Raw genomic sequence first — 20,783 nt, forward strand, 5'->3', positions numbered from 1 at the left:
TTACCAAACTTTATGGAAGGCTTGCACTTGGAGTAAGATGGAACTAGTCTCATGGTCAAAAGCTCAAAGGTCAAGGTCAGTGTGTCAGAGAGAAGAAAACTTGTTTCTGCACAATAACTCAAAGTTTTCCACCATCTGCATTTAGCAGATTTGTGGATAGCTTGCACCTGAGGAAAATGGAAGAACTTGATCGATTTCAGGGTGAAAGCTGAAAGGTCATTGTGACTGAAAGAAGAAAAATTGTTTTGGATAATTTCAACATCACAGACTTGGTCCATACTTTATGCAAAGCTTATACTTGAAAGTAAGGAAGAATCCTATCAGTTTGGTGTACAGAAGCTACACGGTCAAGTTCACTTTGATGGAAAGAAGAAATATGGTTTCCAAACAGTATCTAAAGTTTACCATGATCTACATTTATAAAACTTTATGGATTGCTGTATTTGGTATAAGGAAGAACTATATCAATTTCAGGGTCAAAAGCTCCAAGGTTATGTCATTATGACTGCACATAATCATTTGAGTTATCCATCATCTACAGTTATCAAACCTTTCAAATGACTTGCATTCATTGGGTTTAAAAGGTCAGAGGTAAAGGTCATTGTGATTGAAATTTAAAAAAATGGTTTCTGCACAATGACTTCAGTTCTCCAGCATCTGCAGTTACCAAACTTTGTGGATGGCTTGTATTTGATGGAATAAGGAAGAAGCCTGTTGACTTTAGGGACTTAAAGTCAGTGACCAAGGTCACTGCAACTGAAAGGAGAAAAATGGTTTCCACACAGTAACACAAGTTCTGTCCCAAAGACATGGTTCAGACTTTATGGATGGCTTATGCTTTAGTTAAGGAAGAAGCATTTCAGTTTTGTGGTCTAAAAGTCAAAGGTCAAAGTGACTGTGGCTTTAAAAAAAAATATTATTTTCAGAAAAAATTCAGTTATTTTCATAGAGGACTATTAAACATCAAGTGGGCATGTAACGCACCATTGTCAGTACTCTTGTTTGCAAATTTTTTAATGGCTGTACCCATATTGTACAGTGTTTTATCTAGCCATGCAAATTTGCAGACCTCAGTGTTATGTTTTTCTGAGTAACACAAAACAAAGGTTTGGTCTAACCACTTTAATGTCTAGGTCACAACACTCCCAAACAGAGAAAACATGCGCACACAAGTTTTTTACATTAATGTTTTGATAAGACATAGGGTTACAGCTGAGTGTGGAGCCTTGAGCTGACCTTTTGTAACCTGTAACTATCAGATTATATTTAGAAACAGGATGTTAGAACTGCATATTACCACACTCAAGAAAGAGTTGGAAAATAAACATGTTCGCTCATTTGTATGCCTTGCGATGTTCTAAGATACTGTCAGCATTCGACTGAGAATGGCATCAAAGGCAAAAAGAATTAAAATAGATCTGAAACAAATTAAATTATCTTTCGGACCGCGTTTACAACTGACCACTGATAACAGTAATGTTATTGAAGCAGTTGAGCCATCATTGTCCAGGGATGAAGTAAGCTTACTCGTAAGATAAAACATAATTTTGTGCAGCAGTGGTTTAAAACATATAGCTGGCTACGTTTTCAAAAAGAAGTCAAGTCGATTCTCGGTTCAGAACAGGATCTTAACCACCTTTAGGAATAGGCTTGGGATTGAGAAACTGAGAAATGTGATGCTTATCATGATTGATGGGGAAGACAGAAGTATCTTCAGTTTTGAGGAAGCTTTGAAGAAATAGAAGAATCTATGAACATAAAAACATGAAATGATGTGTTAAATTGTGAACAGTTTACTGAGTCCGAGTTATGTTCACAAGACTTCCTCATTGAAAACACAGCATGATGTATGGGATAAGCTCTTCTCTGCCTGCTAGTCAGATTAATACATTCTAGTCACTACTACATAGTGTTATGTTTTCTTGTATATAAACATCTAGAAAACATGCCTTGGCTTTAGTTATGTTATATAACTAATATTTTTGTTGTCTAGTTAAACAATATAATTATTTTTAAAAACTACTGAAGACTAATAATTGACCTGAATAAGACTCATGGGTTTGGATTTTGACTCATTGTGTTTTGCCCTGATGAGCCAAATGACTTACATGAAGCTATTTGTAGAAAAAACATTGATTGTATGAAATATTTCAACATTACCTGATTGTACATGATTATTTAAAAGCATTCTCAGGCCACATATTTAAGTGCTCCAACTTACCACACCACCTATTTGTTCTTGTTTTGTTTTTCTGTAATTTTCTTTCAGTGTAGGTAGCTTCTGATATTTATCTTTTCTTTCAGCCATGCCATGCCTGTTTAGCCATGGGGAAAATTCGGTGTCATCGTTGTTTTGGCAGAGGAAGGGTGAGTTAAGGATTTCTAAGCTTTTCTCATAGCAGATGATCATGGTAATAACATGATTATATTTGATATTCAGTCCAATTCTTGTAAAGTGTGCTTTTATTTTACCAGCTTACATTAATGAACACTCCTGCTGAAATGGTACATTTGTTTTTCTTACACTAGTTTCTGTTTGTGACCTTGAACATCTTGTTATTGCTTCTCCTCCTGAGCAGAGTCATATTCACCAGAAGTCTTTTTATGGTCCTAAATGAATATAGTATTGATGTGATGTGCAGTATGGTCACCATGGCAGCCATCTTGAAAATAGTGTTATTGTTTCTCCTTCTGAATGGAAAGTCATTTTGACATGGGGTTTTCACTAAAAGACTTATTAGAATGTCTGGCTAGGCCTAAAGGATAATGGTGCTGCCCACATACCTAGTATAGCCACTATAGTGGACATCTTAAACATCTTGTTATCACTACTCCACCTGAAAGAAAACCAGATTTTCACCAGAAGACATCTAATGGTACTTAGATGGCCTTCAATAGAAATTGTGCTGCTCTGATAATATTCAATATGGCCACCACTGCAGCCATCTTGAAATTCTTGTATACTATTAGGACATTTTAGTCAACAGATACCAGTGTAACATGATCACAGGTAATTAAACAGACAAATATAATTTGCAATATGTTTATACAAATTTTATTGTAGATAGATGGCATGATCAGACTTAAGGGGGAGCAGGTTGTTAATTTTTTCTGAATCATTATCATAATAAGTGTTAAACATACTGTACAAATTGATACCTAAGTAATTAATCTTTTTTTTTACTGTAGCAATTACATTTTCAATTCCCAGTTAAAAGTCTTGCTATTTGGTTTCATTTGCTTTATATTTACCCTTTAACTTACGCAGTGGGCACAGCTGGTTTGTTTGTTATTACAGGTCTGTCTCCCTACACCTACATCTGTTCTGAACATAAAACTACTTACTAGAGCATGCATTTAAAATTGGTTTCAAAGTTCTAAATTTCAAAACCTCTCACAAACTTAATTAATTTTCTTGATTGCTGACATAAGAGGAATTTACTTTCTTTTAATCTTGTTAATGTTTTTTCCCCAATCTCTCTGCAAAGAGAGTTGCAGTGAAAGCAGTCATATTGGACACATCCATCTCCTGTAGGACATCTGTCTATATAGGACAATCTTTGTGATTGCTTTTAAGTTCATTTTTATATTTACCTCTGTGAAAGACACCTGTCCACAATGACAACAATTTGGGATCATTCAAACATACTTTGACAGGAAACAGGTTTGATAGGACAAATAAATGAATATGGTTGGGCTTTTATTGAAGTGTAAAATTTATGTAATTGCTCATAAATGTAATATAAAGTCTGAGCGCCAAGGACTTTGTAAGCTTTAGGTAAAATGCTTAACCATGATAATTTCATCCTTTTAATTACAATTTTCATCCTTTCTGTTATCAAATCAATGTACTTTGTCAACCAAACTTTTTGGTTTTGTTAGCACACAGTTTTCATTCATGAGTATTTTCCTTGGTGCTAGAACACCTAGCCACATCTTTACTAGCCAGTGCTAATTGAGCCACTTTTATCATTGCAAGTATAATACATTTTTCAAATTATTTTTCATGAACAAAATAAAATGAAATTTTGTATGCATACATTTTAAAATGAGGTTTTAGTCAGGATTTGACAAAAATATCAGATTTATTTTCAAAATTGAATTGGAACAATGTGTTTATTTATAACAATGAATGAAAATATGTTCACATACCAGCAGTTTTATATTTACAGGTTCGTTGCGATTCTTGTCATGGAAGAGGGTACCGTGAAGTTTTCCGCCATGGTGAGCATGAACATGAGAGATGCACTTGGTGTCATGGAGATGGAAGGAAAAGGTGAATAACAAACTTGTTCCTGTGGTTACTGTAAAATGCTTCAGAGCTTGTTACCCTTCTGGATGTTTTGTTTCTAATCTGACTTTGATCAAACATGAAATATAGGCTTAGATCATCTAGATTTTGAATGGGTTCAATAAGGAGTGATACCAGCACATATTAATGATGCTATCATACCTCTGATTGGTTCAGCTTGTGACCAATCTGAAGGTCATATTTCTGATCTGATTTTGATCAACATGGAATATGTGTTTATATCATCATGGTCTTGGATAGTTTTGATAATGAGCAAGATCTTTATTAATGAGGTGATCTTGTATTTGATTGGCCGAGCTCATTACAATTCCAGAAGCCATAATTCTGATCCAGTTTGGATACAGTTTGGAATAATGGCTTATATCATCAGTATCTTGAACATTATTGAAAATGAACCTGATCTGCGCATATTGTGATTATGTATTTGATTGGTTGAGCTTGTTGCCACTCTTGAAGCCATATTTTTTATCAGTTTTACACTAAACTTCAAATGCAGGCTATATTAATGTGATAAATTTTGTCTCACTGACTGAGCTAGTTATCTTTCTACAAGTAGATTTAGAGACTTTTTCTCGTCCAGTATTTATAAAACTTGGTTAATGGGTTTATGTCATCCAGATCTAGGATGATTTTGATTATGAGCAAGAGACTTCTTTTTAATTATCTTTAGAACAAATTTTTATGGGGATATTGTAAAAAAAAGTCCAGCTGTCATGATATCCATTTTGTAAGATAAATTACAGGTTTTTACACTCCTACATAAGCCTGCCTAGTGAAATGGTAAACTGTTAAGTGATGTAAGACAGTTGAGCAATATCAGGCCAGTTGGGGCCTCTTGAAATCTGATGTAGTTCAGCTTGTCTTTTCACCAAGGGTGGATCATTTTACTGTTGAATGCATTCCTCCTTCTTTGGTTAATGAAGTACTAGTCGCTTCTCTAAGAGATTGTATTAGTATTGTAGAATGCTATTGTAAGCTTCATAGCAAAATGGTACTTATCATTTATCTGCATTGTAATTGGTTGATTTAGATAAAGAGGTGATTTATAGTTTGATACAACTAAAATGAAATAGATTAATCCTGGAATAGAATAGGAAACTTTATATAGTTTTCTAGAAAGGGTTTAGAAACAAACTGAAAGATAGTGACGGTATTCCCAATTCATAAGGCAGATGTATCCTGTCTAAACAGTACTTATTTTAGGATGTACAGTTGTGGAATTTATGCTGATTTCTAAATAATTTTTCCAAAAAAAAACTAATTGCATGAAATTCATTCATATTTTCTGCAAGCCCTACCTTTATTTATTTGTTAAGTCCCTCCTTGATTTATGATATGGAGGAAGAATCTACCCTGAAAATTTTCTGTGTTAGAATTGACCATGTTTGATGTCCAGCCAGTTGAAAAGATATCCCGCAATTTCAGATTTTTATGTTTTCATTGACCTGAACACCATAAAATGGTCCCATCCATTTTTCCAGAATTAAAGGTTTGTTCATCAGTCCAAAGAAGAATATCATATACTTGCCATGAAAGATTAGATATTTGTGTTTTGTGAATGAAGGATAAATAATATACTGCATGGTACATCATTCCTTTTATAGTTAACTAGGTCTGATACAACTGTATCTCAATCCCACCCACTCATGATTATCCCAATATTAAATTACTGGACTATATTATTCTTCTGTCCTTCAGTGCACAATCAAAACTTATCTCTTAGATCTTTACCTTCTTCTGTCATTCCATGGCTATTTACAAATACAACATGGCTATTACATATGGCTATTACAAATACAACATGGCTATTACAAATACAACAGACTGTGTACTAATATGTTGGCATTAGGATAGTTTAAATGATAATACATGTACTACCGAACACTTTTGGATTTCCAGCTTTGGTCAGATTGTGGATATAATCATTGCAATCAAAGCATCAATGTATATACATGCATTCGTAATCCCACTAGCTGGCTTCACTGCCAGAATTAAAACCTAAAATATACCCAAAAAAGTGGGTGTTCGTGTTTTGTGTACACAGAGACAAAAACATTTAGATTTGTGTCATCATGGGGGGGGGTGGGGGGAAGGAGCATGGAAAGGGTAGAGAAATCAATGGCAGTGCTGAAAATTTTGGAAGGTCTGAAACATTTTACATAGTGACAGATACTTGAGATCCATAAAATATATAAGTATTTTAATGACAGTTATTGATATGCTTTACCTTTAAATTCATTACAGGTGCATGACATGCAGTGGCTGGGGAATGATCACCTGTGTTACCTGTCAAGGACACTGCAATTTGAAATGCTTCATCAAATTAACTATCACCTGGTGAGTGATCTATGTGACATATAGTGAATATTTTTAACAGATGGTTAAGAGGTTCTCCTTCCGTTGTATGTCTGTTTTTAGCTCACACGGCCATAAGGCCAAGTACACTTAAGGTATAGTCCTTCTTTTGTTATGCATAGTTGTGATGTATGTCAAGTTTCTGTTTTCAATTGATATTTACAATTTCTTAACTGATCAACAGAATTTAACCTTATCCAGATATGAAGGTCTTTCAAGTTTGTTTAAATGACACCAATATGGGGATAACATAGGTTTCAAAGTAGTGACACCAGGGGGATAAAGATAGACAAAAAAAATCTGGTTCAGGAAAAGATAAATTTCTAAGTTATGATCCAGGGGCTGGTCCACCAGTTGAGAGAGTCCTAGAGGTTAATGCTGATTGCATAATTGATTTTCTTTTGGTGCCAAGAAAGTGTATATCATATATTATGAATTTTTTTGGGGGGGACAACTACGAATAATTTCTTTTCTGTCCGAAAACATACACAAATATTTCATTCATTGTCTGAAAACAAACAAAAAGAAATCTATGCCCATATAAGCAAACCCATACATATGATACCATGCAATCAGTTAAGTCATACAGCAAATATAATCACACTTCAAATATAAATTAATGAATGAAAACATACTACTTGCCAAGTATTATCTCTATTTTTTCCATTTCACAAGATAATACAAGTATATTAAATAAGATAACTTTAGATATTACGCAGCAGATTTTGCTGTGGTTTAATTTCCAATATATATGATCTATAAAAGAAGATAAACAGCACCAACATTAATAAACAAAGATTTAACTCAGTGTCTCAAGCTTTTTTTTCCACTCCACAGTTTCAGAAATGTATGAATCTTCATTGTAAAGTTTAAATATCAGTTGCTCAGGTGAGTTATGTTAGGTCCATTTGCAACAAGCTTTGTTACTTACTCTTAACATTATTTATTGTTTTATCTACCCAGGACCAACCACCTTGTAGATCATATTGTTTTATCACCCCAGGACCAACCACCTAGTTGATCATATTGTTTTATCACCCCAGGACCAACCACCTAGTAGATCATATTGTTTTATCACCCCAGGACCAACCACCTAGTTGATCATATTGTTTTATCTCCCCAGGACCAACCACCTAGTAGATCATATTGTTTTATCACCCCAGGACCAACCACCTAGTTGATCATATTGTTTTATCTCCCCAGGACTAACCACCTAGTTGATCATAGTTTTATCTCCCCAGGACCAACCACCTAGTTGATCATATTGTTTTATCTCCCTGCGACTAACCACCTTGATGATCATATTGTTTTATCTCCCCAGGATGAACCACCTAGTTGATCATATTATTTTATCTCCCCAGGACCAACCACCTAGTTGATTCTATTGTTTTATCTCCCCAGGACCAACCACCTAGTAGATCATATTGTTTTATCTCCCCAGGACCAACCACCTAGTTGATCATATTGTTTTATCTCCCCAGGACTAACTACCTTGTTGGTCATATTGTTTTATCTCCCAAGGACCAGCCACCTAGTTGATCACATGTTTTTATCTCCCCAGGACCAACCACCTAGTTGATCATATTGTTTTATCTCCCCAGGACCAATCACCTAGTTGATCGTATTGTTTTATCTCCCTATGACTAACCACCTAGTTGATCATATTGTTTTATCTCCCAAGGACCAGCCACCTAGTTGATCACATTTTTTTATCTCCCCAGGACCAACCACCTAGTTGATCATATTGTTTTATATTCCTGGGAACATCCAACTAGTTGGTCATATTGTTTTATCTCCCCAGGTCGAACCACCTAGTTGATCATATTTTTTTTATCTCCTCAGGACCAACCACCTAGTTGATCATATTGTTTTTATCTCCCCAGGACCAACCACCTTGTTGATCATATTATTTTATCTCCCAAGGACCAGCCACCTAGTTGATCACATTTTATCTCCCCAGGACTAACCACCTAGTTGATCATATTGTTTTATATTCCTGGGACCAACCAACTAGTTGATCATATTGTTTTATCTCCCCAGGACCAACCACTTAGTAGATCTTATTGTTTTATCTCCTCAGGACCAATCACCTAGCTGATCATATTGTTCTATCTCCTCAGGACCAACCACCTAGTTGATCATATTGTTTTGTCTATTCAGGACCAACTGCCTATTTGATCGTATTGTTTTATCTCCCCAGGTCCAACCACCTAGTTGATCATATTGTTTTGTCTCCTCAGGACCAACTGCCTATTTGATCGTATTGTTTTATCTCTTCAGGACCAACTGCCTATTTGATCATATTGTTTTATATCCCTGGGACCAACCACCGAGTTGATCATATTGTTTTATCTCCCCAGGACCAACCACATGGATGATCATATTTTCTCTATCTCCTCAGGACCAACCACCTAGTTCATATTGTTTTATCTATCACATTGTTTCATATCCCTAGGACAAGCACATAGTTGATCATATTATATTATCTTCTCAAGTCCAACCACCTTGTTGATCATATTGTTTTATCTTCCCAGGACCAATCGCCTTTTTGATCATATTCTATTTCCAGGACCAACCACCTTGTTGGTCATATTGTTTTTCTCCCCAGGACCAACCACCCAGTTAATCATATTTTTTTAATCTCCTCAGGACCAACCACCTAGTTGATCATATTGTGGAGAGGACGTCCATGCCAGATCACTTGATCCGCAACGTGTCTGGGCAGCTAGCCTTTGAAGAACAAAACCTTAGGGCAAGTCAAATATATTTCTGTAGTGAAGCCATTATAATGCAGACAAACTTATGTTTAGCCTTGAACCAACATTTTCCATAAAGTTCTAAATATACGAGATTATCCTCCATAATTATATATTGTATGCCCCACAATGAATGAGGTTTGGGTATCACATGTTGTGTACCCATCCATCTATCTGTCCATTTCATGTCCAGTTAAGATTTACATCCACACTAGTTTTTCTGGCGTTGTGATATAGGCATCCACTTTTAGTTCTTCGATTTCTTGGCAACTTGTTGACTTGTTAAAGAATATTACGTTGCTGTGCTCTATATTAATTTGTTTCTGGCTGCAGCCAATTGACTACTCCAGTCATTTATTCATTAATATTATTCTTTCTGAATTTTCTATACCAGAAGAGCTTATGGGATAGTCTGATGTCCAGCCATCCATTGGTACTCTTGTTCAAACTTCCAGAAGATTTTTATTGGATTTTTCTTAGTATAGAAAATGATCTTTCTGGATCTCCACTGCTGTAAGGGAGTGTCAAAACAATGATAAAACTTCAAAGGAAACAGTGTTGCTGATCATGAATTTGCCAATGTTCTTTGAATAAAGACAGCTTAAATAGTCTGACTCAAGGCAATAATTTGTCAGAACTTTTGTTCAGCAACATCCATCTCTTTGTCTTGATTTGTTTAACTTAAAATGAATTGGCTTGTACCATCACTTAGTATATTTTCCCTATGCAAATCAGTCTGATAGGCTCTTCCACAGCAGTGCTGAAGCATTTAACACTTTGCTGTCATCAGCCATTAAGTAATCTGTGAAATAGTACTCAAGGACTTAACACTCTGCTATTGTAAGCCACTTAGTAAACTGTGAAATAGTACTCAAGGATTTAACACTGCTATTGTCATCCACTTAGTAATCTGTGAAATAGTACTCAAGGATTTAACACTTTGCCATTGTCAGCCACTTAGTAATCTGTGAATTAGTATTCAAGGACATTCTGCTATTGTCATCCACTTAGTACTCTGTGAAATAGTGCTCAAGGATTTAACACTTTGCTATTGTCAGCCACTTAGTAATCTGTGAAATAGTACTCAAGGACTTTACACCCTGGTATTGTCAGGCATTAAGTAATCTGTGAAATGGTCATTCTTTGTCTCTGACTGTCTTACCATTCTAATTACCTCCATGACAATCAACTATATATACTGCCCAGAGGATAGTTGTACATAAACACTAAGCAGGTCTATTTACTGTTTATACAGGTGACATGCTACAGGTTGCAAGCATATATGATTGTGTTATAGACAAGTCTCTTTCTGTCTCGGATGATTTGAACTCAGGGTCTTGGGAGTAAACTATTTTGTTGTTTGCACAATATGTTCTGTTATGAAAGATATAAGATGATCATATCAGAATGGGATGTTGGTCCTAAATGAAATGGGGATGATTTTACCTTCAATTATCAGAATGGGATGTTGGTCCTAAATGAAATGGGGATGATTTTACCTTCAGTGCAGCTGCCTTGGTGGCAGTCTTAAAAATCAGTTGCTACTTTTTCTTAGCAGCATGGGTTTTAGTTGATCTTCACTGAAAATGGTGTTTTTCAGACTTCCAATATAGCCACCCTGTTAACCATCTAGAAAATCTTAAATTTTTTCCTGAATAGATAATCATCTACAAATGATGTTTTCACTAAAAGGCTTCAGATGATATCTAGTCCAAACTGAAAAAGTTGCTGTCTCAGATCAGATATCCAGCATAATGCCAATGTCATTCATTTTAACAATTTTGATATCACTACTGTTTTGATGGTATGATTGTATTAACATAGGGTTTTCATTAATGTGCTTTCCATATGATGTAGTTTGTCCAAAATGAAAATTATACCAATGTGGCCTCCTAGAATATCAACAAAAATCCGTATCCTTCTGAACATTTGACTAATTTAAAATATTTTAAAAAATTAAAAAAACTCACTTTCTTGTAGTTATTTCAAATAATGTTGACTTAACTTCCAAAATATGTTCTTTCATGTTGCCCTCTGGTAAACAGGTGGTTGTATTAAAATGGCGTTTTTACAAAAGCACTAAGGTGGCGCTCTACAGTTTTGTATTTTGCATAGGGTTAGAATGTTAAAAAAAAGAATTTCCCTGGCATTCCTCACTGGTTATACTGGCTATTTTTTTAAAAAAAAAGACCTTGTATATTTTGGGTATAATTCAAAGAACTTTTAATTCCCTTTATTTTGGTGTATGATTGATGGATAGTTTACTTTAGACTAATTCAGGCTGATTTTTTAGCACAAGGGAGCAGTCATTTTAGTTAGCAGTGTGTTTAGATCATGTACAATTTCCAAAAGTACAATATCCAGAGAAATATCATCCACATTACATTAATGTAGCATAGAGGTATGCCAACATTCTCTCCATTGTGCATGTTTCAAATGCAAGCAACTTCACCTTACATACGTCACTCTCTCAAGAGTACATAATAACTACTCACACAAACATATCTCATGCCAAATTATTGAAGCAGGAGCAAAATGAGCATAATTAGCTTATTTTCATGCTTAACATCAATATGAATGTACCATTTTATTCAGAACATCATACATAATGATATGAAAATAAAAACAATAATTGCATACATATTTATATTTGCTTTAAGGTGGCGCTCTACAGTTTTATATTTTGCATAGGGTTAGAATTGTAAAGAAAAAGAATTTCCCGGGCTTTCCTCACTCGTTAAACTGGCTATTTAAAAAAGACCTTGTATATCTTAGGTATAATTCAAAGAACCTTTAATTCCCTTTAGTTTGGTGTATGATTGATGGGTGTAATATGGGTTATAGAGTATACAGCTTGACCTTACTCCAGATGTACACCTTTCAAAAACATGCTAGCTCCATTTGGTCATTTTCACTTCCTGAACTTCAGAGGTAAATTGTATAAAAAGAGCTGATAACTTTTTTTACATTTTATATATTTGGTAATTCATTCTTTGCACTTTCAGAAGCTGGTATAGTCTAATCTGGCAAAATTCGTTTTCCCTATTTTAATAGCTGCTATGAATAGTGTACTTTAGACTAATTCAGGCTGATTTTTTAGCACAAAGGAGCAGTCATTTTACTTAGCAGTGTGTTTAGATCATGTACAATTTCCAAAAGTACAATATCCAAAGAAATATCATCCACATTACTTTAATGTAGCATAGAGGTATGCCAACATTCTCTCCATTGTGCATGCTTTAAATACAAAAAACTTCACCTTACATACGTCTCTCAAAAATACATAACTGGTGAGCACCCCCTAATGCAATATGTAACTGTTAGAGTTGGGTCCAGGGTCAGTCCAGAGGGTGAAAATACTAGGGCAGAGAGTGAGTCTTCATGCTCCAGTGAGGGAGGTGCAGTGCACTCTTCAGGTCCACAGCCCATTGGTGGTAGAGAGGAAGTTATGTACCTTCTCCCTTGAGGGAGAAGCGTCATCTTATCTGAGCCTGTAGCGCAGTGATGGGAACATGTTGACCAGTGAGCTGGGCCTGCAAACATGCATGATCTAGAGAAGGGGATATGATCAGCATCCCCCTCCCCCTATAATCCCTCTTAACCCCTAATTTAAGGTGAATTGTCATCCCCATTTATGCCATCATTGACACCCAGGTCTTAACTTCATAACAATGTTAATGTTCTTGGTCACAGTCTGTTATAACCTGATTATGTTGAGACAGAGAGAGGGACCAGTCTTCTTCCTCCGGATGTTCAAGCAAGGTTAAGAAGTACTTTTGTCTGCTGCATCTGTCACTAGGGGCAGTCCTCTCAAGAGTTACAGGAGACCCCTAAACCCAGGTCTTCCCTTCAAAGACAGAAAAGGGGGTTGCAAAGTATTATCTCCAAGGGATTTGCATTCATAACCTTCAGTCTCAGCAGACAAGAAAATTCTTTCCAGTTTGGAGAGATTCTCAGGACCAGATCTCCATTTGCTTTCCCTCGTGGCTATGTTCAGGAAGCTTTTTCTTAGGTTTTGTAATGGCCAGAAGTTTGTTCATCAGTATAAGGATTCATCAGTATCTTGTTTCTGTACAGTGCGACAACTAATCTATGCAGCTAGCTACAGGGTACACTCACCTGCCTGGCCCCTTAAGCCTTTATGCTGACATGCTGGGGCATCAAAAGTGGGCATTTCCATGGGGACCAGGGCATACCTTCTAATTAAGATGCTGGAGGCATTGGAACTTAAGGCTTGGTTGCAGTGTACCATAGCCTTGTTTGCCGATCTTTTCTCAGCAGCATGCTTACATCTTTTAAACGAGTAATCTTTGTCTCCAGCCATGTTACTGTGCTTGCTTAAGGCAGTTCCAAATACTTCTAGACATGCTTTATCCATGTCCATGGCTCTGTTGGTGGAGCTGCTTTTTTCCCAGCTGGGATGTTGCAATGGACTTTTCTAAGGTCTTACTGGAGCACATTAAGAACCTTGTGAGGCAGAAACCTTTCTCAGAGGCCTGATTCCCTCTATGGCATCTCAAGGCCTGAAGAACCAACAACACTGGTTCCTCTCAGCTGTTCATTGCCCTTTCAAAACCAGCCAGGTAACCTGTTCATCCTGATTTAACCCCTAAGGCCTTCAGCAAAGTTCTTTAAATGGATTCAGACCTAGTCTAGGGAGCAACCCCATTTTATTAATCCTCACACTAGCATCTCATTGGCTAGATGGCATTGCCAGTAAGGTCCAGAAAGGAAGTTTACAGGCCTCCAATACCTGAGGAGGAGGGCTAGCCCCTATGGACTCACTCCATCTCCTGCAGTACATCCCCCTCCAGTAATACATGTGGGTTCTTAAATCCAGGAATTACACTCATATCAATATAATGTTATTGAAATTTTGGTGAAACAGCAAAAAATAGAACAACTAGTTGGTCTAAATATTCCTTCAAAATGGTGTTAATTTCCAATTTGCATGGCAACTTTATAATATTGTCTCATTGTTCACCCATCAATGTCAGATAGTTATCAGTACTAGGATAGGACATAAGATGAGGTTAGTTAACATCATCGTCTTCACTTTCACCATCAGTTACATTGTTCTTATTGGGTCCCCGGGTGGCCGAATGGTCTAAAGCACTCTCAGTTATGGATCACTGCCATCTCAACTCTGTCTGCGTGGGTTCGAGTCTCAGATTCGGCCAATGTGGGTATGTGAGAAAGCTTGCCAGTAGCTTCTCATGGGTCAGTGGTTCTTTCCGGGGTTTTCCTGGGTTCTTCCTCCACCATTAATGCTGGCCACCATGTATAGCCTATCGTGTGCTGAAAAATGCCATTAAACCCTACGACAAGAACATTGTTCTTATTAGTATTATGTGATTATGATTATGATTTCTTATGAACAGTAAACTGAATACTTGCATGAATATTTTATCCAAGCATGCAAAGACAAGTTTTGATGATCCAATCTCACAGGCTGGTGTTAGGATAACTCTTGTGATCATCCTTGTCAACAATACAAACTAAAACTTGTCAGCATTTTGTTGACCCCTTGATCATTTGACACGTCACTGAGAGTGGAAGATTTTTCATTGCAGCACATGTTTTGAACTTTTTTATTCCCGTGAAGACCCAAAACTTGGGTGTCTTTAAGAGTGGTTTCTATGCATTTGCATGAGAAAATTTTCATGAAATTTTCTAGTCGGGGAGCATTTTCTTTGCTAAACCTAAAAAATAATCTGCTACCAGAAATGGAGATAATATTTGGCTATGAATCTGGCAAATGGTGTTAGCACATGTAACTTTATGATGCAAATTCCACAAACATTGAGTTCAGTGATGGTCTATTTGTAGTTAAATTTAATATGATTTTATGAAAGGGCTTTCTGCATGAGATGTAATGTCATTCTTGACACAGTAACAACTTTTAAAATTGACTTTACAGGAATGGCAGGAAGTATATTCATGTCCCTTGATTCCAACCACTGAAATTCCTGTTTCCATCCATTATTGAATTTCTTTTATATATTATTTACTTAGATTTTGGCACTTTTCATTTGCAGATGCTTAGATATCTCAACAAACTTTAAAGACTGAAATAAAACTGACCATTTTTTATGGCCAGTTAATTTTTTGAGTAATCCAACGACAATCAGTTAACATCTTTAATCCTTTCAGAATTACTTCTGATCACATATAGTATAATCCATTTTGAAAATCATCCAACACTAAAAGCAAACTGACCCTGCCGATAGAATTAAAGTTATGATTATTATTTATGTTGCTCAGTTTCTTTAGTAATCCAATGATAATCCTTTAACATCTTTAATCCTTACTGAATTATTTAATTTATACTATAATGCAATGGTTATTGTCCGTTGAATTTGTAATACAAGTGTCATATTTGCCCTGCATAAGCCAGTTTACAGTCATGTGATCATAGACAGTCTTCACCATAAACATGCTACCTTGGAAGCAGGGTGTGAACAAAAACTTTTCATAATAATTTTGCATCTGCAAGATATTAGAGTGAGTGATGAGAGGAATGGGAGACACCCCTCATCTTGAGAGGAATTCCTCAGCTATAGTGTGATCCTTCATATGACATGGATATATAGGGCTTTATAAATCCGCTTGCCCAACAACTGGGGCAAGCTTAAATTCAGCTAGGGCAAGATCCAGTTTGCAGGGTACATGCTCTTGGACCAGGGCACAAAAAAAAGAAAGTGGGAGGAAGTGGTCATGTTCAGTTTGTAATTCTTCATGTCCCGCAATTTTTTCTACTCTGTGATCTTACCACAGTACATATATCAGCACCTTTATTTAACATTTTTATGTTCTGCATGTCTTTTTATATAACTGTCCACATTTACTTTCATCTGTCAGTCCTTTATTTCACATAATATATTGTCAAATTATGTCATTTCCACTTTGTAGTCGTTGTATAGGTTAGTCTCACATTTTCTTGCACGGACATGATGTTGTGAATATTTAATATATTTTTGATGTAAATTTTGACTGGTGGGGAATAAATATTTATACTTTAACGTGTTAGTTACATTTTAATAGCAGTACTTGTACGTATACAGAATTTGTCCACTTACATGTCATAACCCAGTCACAGGCATTATGTGAGTTCCGCCGAGTGGTCTAAAGCGCTCTTTGTTACGGATCACTGCCATCTCACCTCTGTCTGCGGCAGTTCGAGTCTAAGATTCAGCCAATGTGGGCATGTGAGAAAGCCTGCCAGTAGCTTCTCGAGGGTCGGTGGTTCTTTCCGGGGTTTTCCGGGTTCTTCCTCCACCATTAATACTGGCCGCCATGTATAGCCTATCGTGCTGAAAAATGGCGTTAAACCCCACAACAACAACAACAACAACAACAAGTTCCACTATGGATTGAGCATGCTGACTATAAAAAATTAGTTTGTGAAATGATGCATGTTGCCAGTTTCTAGGTGATAATTATTAATAATATGTCTTGACATTTCTTTAACAGGGGTGTGTGCAAATAAAAGGTGCTGATCATCTCTAATGATTAACAACCTGGATTTCTTTAAAAGTGTGATCAGTGTACTGAAATCAAATACTTCCAAACAGTGTTTGTATCATCTCATGTTATGTGATAATTTACAGGAATATTTCTGATATAATATGTCACAAGTTTCATGGTGACTAGGTGATAATTGTTAAATAAATAGATAAAATAAGCCTTCTCAAATCCTTCAGTCGCGAGTATAAATAAAATCATTAAAAAAGTTTAGATTTATATGAGTCACAAAAAATGAAAACTTGACAAAGTTTCCACAAACAAAATCAATGAACCCATATCAAAGAAAATAGTTGTTTCATTTCTCAGGTCAGGGTCTCTTATCTAAATGTCTTTATTTATCTCTTAAAAATTTAGCTATTTCTAAAACTTATTATCTGATTGTCCAGTTATTTGTTCATATATATGTTAGTGTGTGTGTGTAATTGCTATTATGGTTTTAAGGTGTGAAAAAAAGATGAAAGAAATGTTCTTTTTTAGTAAAATAAAAATAAGATGAATTCCTTAAAACATTCCCAGTTTTTTTTTGTAACTTAACATTTTGACTGTAATAGTGATATTATGTTGTTGTTTTGAATCATACTCTTAGCTTTCTGGTCAGTTTGAATCATACTCTTAGCTTTCTGGTCAGTTTGTGCTAGGCAAGCAGACATGTATACAATTTGTAAAGCCCTCATGGTCATGACCCACCGCAGATCCATATTTAGAAAGAATATTTTGACATTAATCTGCCTCACTGTAAGGAAACTTTACATATGACTCAGTCCACTTTTATGGCTCCCCATCCCATCCCATTCTTTTTTGTGAGGAATAAAAGGTAAAACACTGCATAATGTATGGTGACCTCATGTATAACATGGTCCTCTTTTATGGCTTTCCATCCCATGCCATTCTTTTTTGTGAGGAATAAAAGGTAAAGCACTGCATAACTGTATGGTGACCTCATGTATAACATGGTCCTCTTTTATGGCTTCCCATCCCATCCCATTCTTTTTTGTGAGGAAAAAATATAAAGCACTGCATTGACTGTAAGGTGACCTCATGTATAACATGGTCCACTTTTATGGCTTCACATAACAGCCTTACATTGAGGGACAGTTACAGCACTGCCTCAATATAAGGTGAACTACAGTTCATTTTTATGGTTTCCCATTAAAACTATGCAGTGAGGAATAATTGTACAGTACTGCCTCCCAATAAGCTGACCTACAGTCCACTTACTTTGATTCATATAACAGCCGTATTGTGAGCTATAAATGTACCTACTTAAAATTGTCAATGGTTATGTTAATACCCCACCCACCCCTGAGATATTTAGTTAATGATATTTCTTTGGATTGGTTTGCCTAAAAAATGTGAGAAATAAAAGAGGAATAGGTACCAGTAGGTAGTTCTCAATTTGTTCTCATTGTTTTTCAGGTGTGGCCTGTGAACCATTTCCCAGACTCTGAGATTAACAGTGCTTCACAGCGACTTGTTTCACAACAGGCTATAGCATATCCAAATGAAAAAATACTGATGCAGGTTAGTGTTTTAAAAACTAGTTGGCATGGTGGGGTATATTGTATTCAAGATGCCACATCAGCATACATATTATGTCATGGCAACTACAAACAGCATGGACCCATATCTGCTGATGCATGGTGTATTAGTATATTAGAATCTGTGTTTGTTTGACCTTCTTATCATCTCGAGCATCAGTATTGGTCCAAACCTGGTTGTGCATTTCTGGAGCAGCCAGTTCATGTTATGCCATTCTCAGCTGGATGTGTGTTATATGGAAGTAAACAGAACAGCTCATATGATTTTGATTTCTCTACCAATTACCATGGGGCAGTTAATCCATTCCATGCATGCTTCTTATTAAAATGTCCCTCAATGTGGTGAAATAAATCTCTCATTTATTTATTTATTGATATGAAAGCTGTGAAATTGTCTTAGCTACCATACTGTAGGTCATTGTCAAGTTGAACATTTTAATTGGTTCATGTTTCTTACACAAAGAAATAGTTACATTTAAATCGGGTGTAAATGTCACTCAGTGTGGTGAAATAAATCTCTCATTTATTTATTTATTGATATGAAAGCTGTGAAATTGTCTTAGCTACCATACTGTAGGTCATTGTCAAGTTGAACATTTTAATTGGTTCATGTTTCTTACACAAAGAAATAGTTACATTTAAATCGGGTGTAAATGTCACTCAGTGTGGTGAAATAAATCTCTCATTTATTTATTTATTGATATGAAAGCTGTGAAATTGTCTTAGCTACCATACTGTAGGTCATTGTCAAGTTGAACATTTTAATTGGTTCATGTTTCTTACACAAAGAAATATTTACATGTAAATCTGGTGTATTTTTTCTGACTTAGCAAAAGCAATAAAAAAGAAAAAAAACCTTCATTATCCAGTATTTAAGAATCTTTTATTTAGCTTTAACCAAAATGTTAGTGAAAAAGTATTCCATCATCCGTATTCATCTTTAGCAATCCTGCATGAGATCTTGTCATCTCTTATTCTCAGTTTTGTAAATTGATTGTTTTTTTCTTCAAAATATCAGTGTAAAAAGATAAGAACATATTTTTTTAACAATGGAGCTTTCACTTCTTTGATGCACCTTCTTGTAACAGACATGCTTATATCATAAAAATAATTTTTCACTAAGAGTATGGATGATGCCTTTTTTTATTATATACCAATTTTTTTTATCCAATACCTTATATTATTTATGCATTTTTGGGAGAACTGTTTTGATATGTATCAGGAAAATATGAGTAGAGATTTTCATGTCTTCAGCAGTCACACGTTCATTCTTACATTGCTGCTCTCACTCTAATGGAATTTGATAATTTGGTATGCTTTATTTTTAGACATTAACCTCATGATGGCATCAGTAGCTTTTTCTGCTCACCATGTGGTGGGTCATTTTGCACAGTCATCAGTCAGCCATGTTTGTTTGTGCAGAGTAACACAAGCTGTCTTCCATCTACAATTACCAAACCTTGTGAATGGTTTGTACTTTGGGCATGGAACAGTCTTGTTAATTTTGGGATGAAAAAGCCCAAAGGATCAAGGACATTTTGACTGACATAAAACAAATTGTTTCTGCACAATGGGTAAGTTTTCCACTGTTACCAAACTTTGTGGGTGGATTGCTGTGGAGTATGGAAGAACCCTATTGATTTGGAGCCAGAAGGTCAAATCTCAAGGTCACTTACTGAAAGAAGAAAAGTGGTTTCTGCACACTGAGTTCTTCATAATCTACTGTTAAATAAACTTTATTGATGACTTTCAAATGTATGTCTTAGTGGATAACCCTGCTCAGTTTCTTGCAATTTCTAAGTAGGATACTCATTACACTGAATATATATAGTGTCTGCTCTATTTCATCTTGCAGATTTAGACCATGGGTGAAACCACTCAGCATGTGTAATTTTCTCTGGTTGTCATTCCTGCAGCACACAGGAGACATGTCTGTTATGGACAGACGTCAGTCATTGCTTGAAGAACAAAAACATTACAGCAAGATGGAGAAGAGTAACAAGCATCCATTACAGTCTTGCCTATCCAAATTATGGACTGGATACATGGATCAATATCCCGTACCACATCCCAACCGCAAGAACTGGACTACATCATGCCAGCCAAGATGGCCATGTTCCTTCATGACTGGACTTGGTCATATAACCGATGAACCATATAACCATGAAACCAGTTATACATGGATTAGTCTAACTTGCGTTATGCTGCTGGGCACTTACTGCATAAAATGCCCAGTCTGTACAGGCGCTCTTATGGGTCAGTCTTACCACATAATGCTGCTAGGCATTTCCTGTG

General features: G+C 35.9%; 1 protein-coding gene across 4 annotated transcripts in view; it reads left to right on the forward strand.

The window, feature by feature from the left end:
• The window catches only part of LOC149788025 (protein SSUH2 homolog), a 133,000-nt gene that overhangs the window by 95,234 nt on the left and 16,983 nt on the right, over positions 1–20,783 (forward strand). For all 4 annotated transcript variants that reach the window (XM_089974298.1, XM_089974300.1, XM_089974297.1 and 1 more), the window contains 5 exons: positions 2,305–2,367; positions 4,173–4,276; positions 6,557–6,649; positions 9,317–9,419; positions 18,367–18,471. In XM_089974298.1, coding sequence (XP_089830424.1) covers positions 2,305–2,367; positions 4,173–4,276; positions 6,557–6,649; positions 9,317–9,419; positions 18,367–18,471 — 468 coding nt within the window. The remainder of the gene's footprint in view (positions 1–2,304; positions 2,368–4,172; positions 4,277–6,556; positions 6,650–9,316; positions 9,420–18,366; positions 18,472–20,783) is intronic.

This window comes from Sinohyriopsis cumingii, chromosome 11 (assembly GCF_028554795.1).
Source record: "Sinohyriopsis cumingii isolate HCF-2022 chromosome 11, ASM2855479v2, whole genome shotgun sequence".
NCBI classification, from domain to species: Eukaryota; Metazoa; Mollusca; class Bivalvia; order Unionida; family Unionidae; genus Sinohyriopsis; species Sinohyriopsis cumingii.